This window comes from Lissotriton vulgaris, chromosome 4_1 (genome assembly GCF_964263255.1).
Source record: "Lissotriton vulgaris chromosome 4_1, aLisVul1.2, whole genome shotgun sequence".
NCBI classification, from domain to species: Eukaryota; Metazoa; Chordata; class Amphibia; order Caudata; family Salamandridae; genus Lissotriton; species Lissotriton vulgaris.
Window position 1 is genome coordinate 524,364,738 of NC_141691.1, and position 12,620 is coordinate 524,377,357.

Genomic DNA, 12,620 nt, shown 5'->3' on the forward strand with positions numbered 1-12,620 from the left:
GCCAAAGCAGGAGGAAAAATACACCTAGACCGAACCAGAACTCTAACCATGGGGAAACAAGGTAGATTTCCTTCAGTTGCTTTTTCTTTAAAAGTCTTTTTTGTTTCTGGCATCACTTCGGGGTCGTTTTGATCTTCAGAGAAGTTGTTGAAGTTGATGAAATAACCAGAGGCAGTTCTGTCAATTGATGGGATTGTTCTTTCAATCTGTCTTTCAGTAGCATTTTCTGATGCCACATTAGTGTAGACTGGTGTTGTTTCTTGACGAACTGTTTCAATCTGTGTTTCAAGAGGCACGAGTTCCATGGCATTATTGCATAGTCCTTCACTGTGCACTGCAGGCTGATCGAATGTGATGAGTCTTTCAGTTTGAACCTCTTGGATTGTTGCAACTTTGGGTATTCTGTTGTTTCTTGGGAGTCCACTGGGCCTACTGTTGATTATAGGCCACATGCTTGTGGTTTTACCAAGTCGATAGACACGACTCTGTTCTCCTTTTTACCAGCAAGGGGCGGTAGTACAACTGATCTTGTTCCGGTGACTGCCAAGACAGGTACTGCTTTTCTGTAAGAAGGCCCAAATTCCTTCTTCACCGCGATCTTTTCTCTGACTAGATCCCCAATCTTTGGAATCCAGACAGGCCTTGCTGGGGCTGTTGCTTGTGGTGCCTCGTCAGTGGTATCTGGCTGTTGCTTTAACTTTATGTTGCTTAAGGATTTTCTTGTTTCATTCAGTTCCTGTAAAACAGCCAAACGATCTTTGATGTCAAAGTCTGTTGTTTTTTCTTGTACCACTGACATCTGACTATCGAGGTCCTGAATGTTCATTCTAATTCCGAACAATAGTTCGTATGGGCTGAAACCTTTTAGAGAATTTCTTGGCAAGTTATTAAGACTAGTCTGGACACTTATTAAATGTTTGACCCACCCAGCGCCTGAACCTAATACCTTCGCTGTTATAGATCGCTTTATTTCACGGTTTTTTCTTTCTACCACACTATTCCCTTCGGGGTGCGACGGACAAGAATACCGCAACCCAATTCCCATGCTGGCCATGGCCTCCCTATAAGCTCGAGAGCTGAAAGCAGGACCCTGGTCAGAATGGAACGTGGTAATTGCGTATGTGCCGATAAAGACTCGCAAATCTTTTATAACCGTTCTAGCGTCAGCCGAGCGCTGGGGCCTCATTTTTTAAGTGCTTTTTGTCTTAATGGTGTACACTGGGACGCGCTTCTCTTCTTTGATTGCGCAGATAGACCGCCTTATGCTGTCTAGCAGGGATCCTGAAACTACACTGGCCTGTTCATTACTGCGATCTCTGTTGCAGTTTTCACAATTTTGAGCAAAACATTGAATATCTATACTCATTCCTGGCCACCAGTACTCTGATTGTAATTCTTTCAGAGAAACCTTGATTGTTTGGTGTCTCAGACCCAACCCCATGTGTGCTTCCAGTAAGAGGAAGCCCCTCCTGCTCCTGTTTGGAATTACTCTGTCCCCCACTCCAGGGATTCGAGCAAAAGGAACGGAGTTTGCATCGATTACGTATGCATAATTGAGTGGATAGTTCACGGGTAGTGCTGCACAGTCGCCTTTTACGGTCGTTTTTACTGCCAGCATGGTTTCCCCGTCTATGTATTTTTCTGTATGCTTTTTTGTGGCTACGGAAGCCAGTTTAGTTGCTTCCGCTGTGGCTGTTTTAGCCAATGAATTCCCTGCAACGTGAACGCCATCACGTTGAAGACTCTGTGCGTGTACCACGTGAGTCTTTTGTAGTTCTTTGTGTAAAAGAGCTACCTGTTTCCAGAGCAATTTATGCTTTATTGTGGCACCTGTGTCATCTTTGTAGTCGTTTTCAATCCACCTCTGCAATTTATTGTTGTAAGAGTTGACGCAAAAATGAGAATCGCACACGATAAGTGTCGGGAATTCACGTTCTGCATTTTCGAGCGCCATCTTTAAACATCTGATTTCAGTTCCCTGAACCGAACAGTTTCTTACAGATTCAGTTTTTGTTACTTTCGGTCTGAATTTACCGCACAGCCAACGACCTTTAATTATCGCACATGCTGCATCGTAGGATTTGCTCTCTACGTTGAAATGCTGTACAAATCTATCTGTATAGATTATACAGGCGTATTGTGGGAGAGGCAGAACTTCGATTGGCAGAGGATATTCTTCTTCATATTCTAAATCATTCAGTTCTTTGAATAGCGGGGAGAAATAGTATTTCACGTCTTCCGCTCCTAGAGAATCTACACACTGTATCCATTTCGGATCCAGTAACACTGTAGGCAGGTTTACTGGGCTGGATAGCGCCTCGAAGGTGATTCCGCTGTAAGGATATTAATGCGTTTGCCGTGTACTAGTTCTCGTTCATTTGCTAATGCGATTTGCACTGCTTTCACAGTTCTTTCTGTGTGACTGAATGTTTTTTCTGCTTGTGTGTACAAGTGAGATTTAATTGAAATAGGTACCTTTTCTCCCTCATTAGAGGTTAGGTACGTGAATCCGCATCTTCCTGGGATGACTCGGATTACAAGATCGCGTGTATTGTCACGTGTATCTAATTTTGTTTTTGCTAACATGTCTGTTTGCAGCGATCTCAAAATTTCTGTGTGTTTTTGAGTCCAATTGATTTGTTTAAAATCAGGTTTAATTAGTTCGTAGAGAGGTTTAACCCTCTCTGCGTAATTTAGAATGTATGTTCTTCCGAAATTCAGAAAACCTAGAATGGATTGTAAATTCTTCAGCGTTTTTGGAGCTTGGAGTACAGCGCACTTCTCTAAGAAGTTGTCCGCTAGGCTTTTCCCTTCACTCGATAATTCGTACCCTAAAAATAGTACCCGTCTGATGGGCAATTCGAGACTTTTTAAAGTTGAATTTGTAACCCTCTGCTGCGAACCCAAGCATAATGGTGTTCACTCTTTTCAAGTGAGTATCCAAGTCGTCGTCTGTGAGATAGATATCATCTACGTAAGATAATGCCCCATCATCATATATTTGTAGTAACTCTGTTACCCTAGCTGAGAATAGTCCTGGGCTGTTCTTGAACCCCTGTGGGAGTCGACAGAATTTTTCTGCGACCCAAATGCTGAGAAAGCGGTCAAATATCTGCTTTCTGGTGCATGTTTTGACAAAAGAAACCATTAGATATGTCTAATGTTGTTTTATATTTTTTCCTAACTATGTTATTCATTAGGGCTGCACTATGCGAGTTTTGTACTGCAAAAGTTTTGCAACATGTATTAAAGTGTCTGTAGTCCAAAACTAGACGATATGAATTGTCTGGCTTGGAGACAGGAAACAAAGGATTGTTCATTTGAGAGGCGCATGTTTCAATCACCCCCTGGTATTCAAGTTGATCTAAGATCTCCCTGACTTGTTTTTTAGCTTCTTGCTGAATGGGATACTGCCGTTGGGCAGTTGGTTCACTTTTTAATTGGATTTTGTGAGGAGTTGAGTCCTCATCCCATCCTACATGATTTTTATATAATGCAGGTGCCTGGGCCACTGCCCATTTCCTTGCATATGTATATTTTTTGTGAATCGGAATGTGATTCGAGAAGGCAGGCATAATCACTTCTTCGCCACATAGGCACTCCCTGACAAACTCTGGGGGCCAATCTTTTTCAGCTAACAGAATATCATAGCCTTTTGAGAGTTTATCCCAAAATAGACCCCTTATTTTCCTAGTCTTATCACCCTCTATACGCAATGTTATTTCGTATATTTTATGGGGCTCGCTAAGTCTGGTGTCGGCAGTTTCAACCTGAATGTATTCATTCGTGTCCACTGTCTCCAGATGACTCATCAAGATCTTGCGCGCTATACTGATTTCTGCTGCACTGTCCAACATTGTCAATGCCCACTCCCCATTTTTCAACTGTGTCCTCAGTATTCTCGGCATGGTTGATTACTCTAATACTGGCTACCTTCTTTTTTTGAAAATTGAGATTTTTTTACTCTGAGCAGGTTCCTTGTCTTTGGACTTGGTGTGCTCTCCTTGGTCTGACCGTCCTCTTCTTTCCGAATTCTGTGGAAAAGATCGAGAGGGACATGTATCAATACTTTGATATCTATCAGGTTTTTTCAGATTATCCCTATTTCTAAGGTTATATCTCTTCTCAGAGGGCTCCCTCTGGGGAGACTGGTGTTCTCGAGTCGGAGTTCTTTCCCTCCGTCGAGGAGACCTTCCTCTGGACTGGAAAACTTTTTCCTTGGGAGTGGATTGTTTATTTCCATCCCAGCTCTTTTTAGGAGTGTTTAAATTATTTTTAATAAATAATTCTTCAGGATTTTTGAGCAGTTGGGGCTTAACTGGTTTTCCACCCAAGCTGTCTCTACCTAATTCTTCATAGCATTTTTCTATGATTCTGGCAAGCTCAACTGGCTGCTCTGTTATATCTGTTTCCTTCAACTTCTGGCGGATCGCCACAGATGCTGCTTCTCCTTTTATGTTGGCTGATAATATAGCCGAGACCTGCTTGAAGTCTTTCAGTAATTTCATACCTAGAGTTAAAGCGGGCTCTGGACCGTATTCATTTTGAATCTGTTTTAGCACTTTTGGTATTACCGCCATAGACGGAACACCGTGTGATTTTGTGTAAATGGAAGCAAAGACTGTACCCCAAGTGTCGCAGTCCTCCACGTGTGGTGCGATTCCCATAGGAAGGCAGATGGTCAAGATTCTGTGTTTCTCAATAGGGGTAGTATCAGGAAATACTGCCTCAATTTGAGTGATTTTCTGTGCTAACCAGAAAGGAATTTGTTCCCGTTTTACGGGTGTTTTACCAAGACATGACTGTATGTTCTGTGGTGTAATTTTATTAGTGTTCCCCTGATGAGGGGTCAGCTGTGGTACATTAACAGCTGGCTGGACTGTTGCAGTCCGCATTACATATTGGACTAATTGCCTATGTATTTTAATTAATGTTTTTAGCTGTACTAACAGCTCTTCCTTTGACATTTTTACAATGTCCGGATGTGGTGTGTAGCTGGCTAGAACCGGCCACGTTGCACCTGGTCTACCTAGTGGACCGAGCCTGGTTATGTGATCATTGTGTTTTAGGGCGCAATTAAACCAGAGCAGGTGCTCTTGAAATTTAAGTGGAATTTCAATCTCTTCGAAAGGAGCGTACTCTTCCGGAGGTTCCTCTATTTTGTAATAGTGAAACTCTTTTGTTGTAGCGTTTGCCGCTTGAAAGTTTATCCATGAATAGAATACCTCTGTCTGCCGATATTCGTGAGCCTCTATCACGAAAATTACTGTACCACCTTGAGGGGTCAGTCCGTTTTCTATAAGTTTTAACGTTATAGATTTTCTTAAGTGGACCGGGATGATAATAGCATCCGGGTCTGTGTGTTCGGGACCCTGCTGAGTCGCATCTGCTGCGGCCCCAGTGGTTCCGTTTTCTCCTGGCATTGTATAAATGCAGGTTTTGCAGAGTTGGTCTCCAAGGAGACAAAGATTAGGTGCACAATATTTTGGAACACTGTATCCTTCAACGTTGAATAAACCAGAGCTTTACATAGGAATCTCTTCCTACTGAGTTCGGGCGGATTTTAACCTTTCACCCACTCCAGACGTCTATTGGAGTATTTACGGGAGAAAGGGGTGTGAAATATGCACGACTGAGTTACTCTAACTGCCTTGCGTTAGTTTATCGCCTTACCAAACGTTGGGCGCCATGTAGTGTAGTTCCTAGTTTCCCACTAGGCCCTGCGCATTGGAGTAACATAAACAGTAGTATCGACGTAGAAGTGCGGATCTTCCAGGCCTCCACTGACTATGCTAAACTTAATTGGGTGTGTTACCAACTAGCTCAGAGGTCACTGGAAACTTTCTTCTCTACATAGGAAGTGATCAGCTTCCCTGGCACAGACAAGAAGGGATTCAGCTTTCCAACAACCGTGCAACATGACAACTTTGCTCCTCAGATTAAGAGTCAATCTCTAGGGTCGTGTGAAACAATAGACAGGTATTTCACTCAGTCAGATTAGTGCAGATTACTTTCACAATATGTAGAGAATAGAGAGACGGGCGTTTGTCAATAAAAGGTTAACATTTATTGAACAGTCTTTCTTCTCGTACAAGAGAAATGTATTGCCACAATTGCAAGACTTGTTATGATAAAAAGTACGTACAGTAAGATAAGTATTGCGAAATAATACTGTAAAAGCATTGATATGGTTTCTTAGCCATACAATGATTTAAAAGTAATAAAACATATATACAGTCATATATACATTAGGCTAAAATACTCAACTGGTGCTTCTAACTACGCCTACCCCAGTGTGCCTGACTTAAGCCTAACAAGTGGAAGGGGAGTAAGTAAGTAGCTTTAAGTTAAGTTGGTTTTGCCAAGGTTTGCTTCAAGAATTCTCATCTAAGGGTTTAGTCAACACCATACCTCTGAATAGAATGATGGAGGTCTGGTATCTCCTTCAGGAGGCACTCGGTATCCCAGTCACCCGCGAGGGCAGACTAGAAACGCTGGAGCTGGATTTCTCAGCAGAAGAAAGGCAGCGTCTCTCTTCAGCGCGTCGAGGAGGAGGAGGGGGGACAGCGTCCGCGGGCAGCTTGGCATCTGCTGGGCTCTTCGCAGAGGGACGGCTGTTCAGCTCCTAAGCTCACCACACCATCGTTCGCGCTTTAGCAGCGATAATGGTATCGGTAGCTTCACCACCAAAGGGACAGCAGCAGCATCAGCGTACTGCATACAGCATACAACAGCAATGGGACACCAGCAATTGCTCAAGGCAACGTTGGTAGTATTTATACCTCACAGGTGCCTGGTTTGACGCAAGTTTGCTGGACATAAGACGTCAATTAAAGATGTCACTAGGAAGTGATAGTTATTATCAGTTGCTCATTAGAGTTCCATTACTAATCAAAACACAGCAAGCGGGGATTTCCAGGTTTGCTGAGTTTTTATCTTGTTGAAGAACTCGGAGTGTTAATCTAGGAATATCAGATAGTGACTTCTGCTCTGTCATTGCACTAATTGGTTGCAAAGGAAGTGGCAGAGAACTATTCTGGAATGTGGCTCTGTTCGTGTGAGGCCAGAGATGACTTTCTGAATATCGCACTTGAACGGTTATGCCAATATAGGGAATAAATGGATTTATAACCAAATAGGGGCATAAGGTCACAGTATCGATCAGGAACCTAGATAAACACGCAACAGTTTAGAGTCATGCCCTTTGGGCTCATGAATGCTTATGCCACTTAAATTACCATGGGCACAGGGCAGATTGGGACTGCCAGATATATTACTATACAATGTTGCAGCACAGCAGCAACATACCATACATTGCTATGATGATCAGCATAACTGGGAGAAGACACTAATAGCTGGCACCTATTCACAATATATACTGCAAGAAGCAGTGATGATGGGTTGCACCATATTTGGGAAACAGGCATATTTAATAATACAGGTGGTACGATTGTGCCATAAGCAGTGTAGAGAGCACCATTCACTAGAGGGTTACCCCTTTGGATTATAAGACCATTTAAGAACATTAACAACAAGATGGTGACATGGGAATGGAAACATGGGGGTTGTAAAATGGTAGGTGAACTCTATGGTAATAATAAGCATTTTAGGTTTGAGGCAGAAGGGATCTTTGTCATTGCAGGGATCAATTCCTACGATAATCCAACATAACAAAAGTAGCTAAGAGGAGTTCTTTCTCAGAGCATTTATTTATGCAAAACTGGAGCACGTTCAACACTTTAATCTGTTATACTTTCTATAACACACTAGCTACAAGGAAGGAGGTTTAGTACTGGACTGGAAGTATGACAATCATACTTCTACATAAACAGTCACATGCCATATCAGCTACTTATTACAGAAGTGGTGCTTTAATAAACGGGCACTGTATATTTCGCAACTCAACATCTTGCAGAGCACTGGAAGTGTTGTATTCAGTTCTAAATCTTTAGGTGGCTTTCATTATAACACAGTCATAAATGTAACTAATACTCACCATCACTGAATGTACTATGTTCCAGTAGGAACTCATGGCCTTCACTCCACTGTCTCTCCAACAGTTGCTCAAGACTCATGTTGTCTTGGATGCTGCTCTTTGACAAGTGTGCAAATGTCTGGTCACAGGACATCTGCCTGTTGACTCCAGAAGTTCTCATGGAGACTGGATTACTTAAATGAAAATAGGAAACACTAAAAATCCGTTCAAAAACAGCACAAAGAAATATGCATACTGTCACCCAAATATCACCACTTCGCTTATCTACAGGAAACACTGACAAATCCAATATACGTAAGTGAAATTAGATATAGGTTTAGATGTATATGTTCATTGTTGTTATGGCTGTATGTGGTCTGATTTGTTTTGATGCTTTAACAGAAAACACAGTGACATCCATACACACACAGCAATACCCAAATCCACATTCACAAGCAAAACACATACAAACGGATACGCACCCACACAACAGTCATGCAGACACAAGTGGATGTGATTTATGGATGAACAGATGAATGCAGGGCCGGCCCTAGGCATGTGCAAAGTGTGCACCTGCACAGGGCCGGCAAACCCCAGGGGCCACCATGACGAGGATCGTCGCGGCGGCCTCGTCTGAATGAAAGTTCAACGCCTGATGTATGTTTAGCTCTACCGTATGGCTGCTGCATCATTAGGAGGGACTGGGGCAATAGAAAAGGGGAGACATTGCAATTGTATACGATTACTGTCTGTACTGCATAACGTCCCAAATGGGCTGGGAGTGTATTATGACATTTGCCACATAGTTGGCTCCATTGCAACGTCATTGAAGAGAGCACAACACCCCCCGCCCCCGCCCCCCCCCCCCCACCAACACCACCACAAAGGGCATAAAACATCAAACAACTATTTTTGATCTGAAATCCTCTTTCTTTTTCTACTTCCAGGCATTGCTTGGGTCCAAGCTGTGTTCTTAAGTTTTGTTGCATGAGTTTGCGGATCGACAGTGGATACCCTTTTTACGTGCATGAAGGCATCACATTTTAAAAGCTTCCATCGGGTTGAACTCACAACAGGCTTAGTTTAAATGTGAAGCTTATCAATCATGTTCTAGTTAAGTAAAACCTTTACATGATGTAAGAACACAATGTTAACCAGTATACAATCCGTCAAAAATAACAAGGACATGCAAAAACATGAGGGCACTTCAGTAAATGTCCTAATTAATACAAGTCTATGCAAGGTAAAGTGCGAGTGCAAACACTCTTCAGCAGGGCTTTCAGTGGGCCGGGTCCTGCCAGTGCTCAGCACCTTAGTTCTTACAAGCAGGTGCTGAAACAGGTTCCTATCGGGCTCTCCATGTTTACCCTCGCCCTCAGGATGAAAAAAAATCTTAACTTTGCAACAGTACCACTGCTTAAAGCCTTTGATGTGACTTCAAAGAGACTAATTTTAGTTCTTTCTGTCTCATCATTTCAGAACCGAAGCATTTTCAATATTATATACCATGAAGCCATAGTTGTTGTTTATTTATTTTATGCAACTAACAACAATTGACAAAGCCAATAGTCCTAGCTTGTTGTAGTTATGTGACTTGATGTATCATATTTCTGGATGCAATGACAGAAACAGCATAGAAGCAGAATAGGAGAGGAAGGGGTCCTAACTTCCCCTAGACCATCTTCGGTGTTTGACCTTTGAATCATATCCAGGGACTCCAGGAATAAAATCAATTGGAAAGGTATCTCTGAGTTGGTTTTACACTCGCACAATCACTTTCTTTTCGTTTTTTCAAATGACTGCATGGATCCCGACACATTTTATGCTTGTTATGTCCTCCCCTCTCTTTGATTTATCCCAGACATTGCATGGATGTTGTAGCAGGCCTCTGATGAAGCATGCCACTATTTAGTGGGTGAGAGCAGTCTTTTAATAAACTTAGTCAAAGGGAAATCCCTGGGTGCACACTAAACCAGGTGCGTGTTATGTTGCTGTATGGGTTCTAACCAATCATACAAACATTCCTTCTAGGTACATTAAGGGGAAAATTCATATGGAAATGAAACATTAGATAAGGAGTTCCACACTAAAAGTGAACATTCACAATCTCTTTAATATTTTTATAAAAGTAAAACCTCTTATCACAGAGAAATGAATTAAAAATCCAAAGAATACTCTTTGAACAAGTACAATAAAATTTCAATGAACAATTAATAACAATTTATTACACATAAAAAAACAATATCACAATCATAAGAATTATGCAACAAAGGAGAAAAATGATCAACACTAATACAGTACACAAAAGCGATTGGATCCTTTTCACAAACCCCCTACCACTGTGGCCATAATATTCTCCCGCCACTACTAGTATAGATCCACTGGTCTTTTCTTTGATGTTGGTGGTACAGTAGACAGTATCAAAAATACATGAATATCTGCTACTTCCTTGACCTTGTTTGGATTCTAGTAACAATTGCGTCTTTAAAATCCCAGGTTTTCTAAAGAGAAGGGTGTTATCTTGGTCACTGTCCTCTCCCTCCTTCTCCTCATTTTATGGTTACAGTATGAGCATTACAGGGAGGATGGAAAAAGAGCAGTAGCTCTCTCCCCTTCCTATTTGAGTAATGATTTAAAAACCGGAAAATACCAGTCGGACGGCACACTATGCTAAGCACAGATTTTTAGCGTAGGTGTTTTTAAGCCACACCCTTAATTACATCGGCCACGCCCTTTTGAGAGACGCCTCAGTATTTTCATCCCACTTAAAGCCCTGCTCTTCAGTAAATGTCGCTAATGCTACCTAAAAAGCAACGGTACAGCAGATAAAACTGAAGAATGGGACGCATTCAACCAGAGTAAAACAATTAAAAAGTGCAGTTGCGTGCTAATCACTAACAAACTCTTCATCAAGTCTCCTTAGTTGAGACAGACAAACAGACAGTAAAGCGCTGGTGCATGGAAGCGGAGATGAGCAGCCTTTAGGACAGTTCCTCCATTTGATGGTACGACCTCTTTAAATTGTTACTCCACAGTGATAGTAAACTTTACCAGGCAAGCTATTACTTGTGGGCTCCGACCTTGCAAGCAGAACAGCGAGGCTTGGCAGCATGTTCTAACTCCATTAGCATTAAAGGGGTTGCGTAAAAGCTCTCTGCATGCCTGTTGCAAAATGGGCCATATGCATAATATGTGCAACAAAGATCCGTCCTGCCCCTGACACAGCCTGCATGACGGTGAAGTCGGCTCTGGGGCCCAAAGAAGCATTGCATCCCATTAGGGCCGGCCCTAGGCATGTGCAAAGTGTGCACCTGCACAGGGCCGCCAAACCCCAGGGGCCGCCACGAAGAGGATCAGATTGGAAGGATCAATGATACATCGTGGCACTGGCGGCCCCCTGGCAGGATTTGGCGGCCTCTGGCTCCGACCCCGGCTTCCAATACTAAGTTTCGACAGTCACAGTTCCAAGCCCTGACACAGTGAGTCACCCCTCCCCCCCCTCCTCCCTTTAACTTCCCTGGCCTCTGGCTCCGAGTCCGCACCGACCTTGTTCCTGATTGGGCAGCAGGGGCGACGGAGTGTTTCAAATCATCATGACGGTCACCCGGCTGGCTGGCACAGACGCCGGAAGCCAGTATAGAGTGATCTGCGGAAGCGCGCAGACTCAACCTAACCTGCTGCTTGACTTCCCCGTGTGCGTATCTAACTTGTGAGACTGGTGGCGTATGACTCTCTCTGCACAGCCCAGCCATTTGGTGGTCGTCGAAGTCGGAGTCGGACAAAAGCTGAGCAGCCCCTGAGCTCAGACTGAGAATAAAGTGAAGAAGTGTGAACGCAGCTGCCGGGTAAGAGCAGAATAGATCTATTCTCTCAGATGATTGATAATGTTATTTCTGCACACTGTTTGTGGCACTGACTGACTATAGCGACGCGTCATGGCAAGCAAGCAAGTCATATGAAGATAGGTAGCCGGGCGTGAGTGTAGCTGTTAATGCTTGAGGTCGGAGGGGAGAATTTACTGCAGCCGGGAGTTTTGCCGCATTGAGTTAGGCCGCCCGCTGTGTGTCTTTCAGTGGCAGTGCCGGCCACTGATTTCCTTTAGGCCCCTCTCCGCCTGTGTGCCTGCAGGGCCTATAATAAAGGTGGAGTCGGGGGTACTATTTTGCATTAAATTAAGCGGCAGTATATGGCTCCCAGCCAGCGGAAGGCCTAGTCATTGCCGAGTATTACATTTCGGAATCACTGACACTTTCTCCGAGGGGCAGGGGGCCTGCCGCATTCAATTTGCCGGTGCCGCATCTATCGACTCGTAGGCCGCTGGCTGTCTTCCAGTCAGTGGCACTGGCAGCGGGCGCGGCCTCCCATGTAAACTGGTGGTGATTGATTTCTTTAGGCCCCCTGCTCCGCCTGTGCCAATAAAGGTGGAGAGAAAGGGTATTTCTGCACTATTAAGCGGCAGACAGTTGAAATATGGCTCCAAGTCCCAGCGACTCCTGGGGGCCAACCTGAGCGCTTAGTTTCAGTTTGACACAGCCAGGCGTGGGACCCGGTGGAGCGCGCTCCGGAGAGCACCTTGCGAGGTGGCTATGCAGTGTCTGCAATGGACGTGGCCATCCGCCAAGCGTAAGACACCATATTCGATATG

General features: G+C 43.7%; 1 protein-coding gene across 1 annotated transcript in view; it reads right to left on the bottom strand.

Annotated features, from left to right (window-relative positions):
• The window catches only part of LOC147721188 (protein AF-10-like), a 1,319,715-nt gene that overhangs the window by 200,564 nt on the left and 1,106,531 nt on the right, over positions 1-12,620 (bottom strand). The window contains exon 11 of the mRNA XM_086966803.1: positions 7,997-8,169. Coding sequence (XP_086822929.1) covers positions 7,997-8,169 — 173 coding nt within the window. The remainder of the gene's footprint in view (positions 1-7,996; positions 8,170-12,620) is intronic.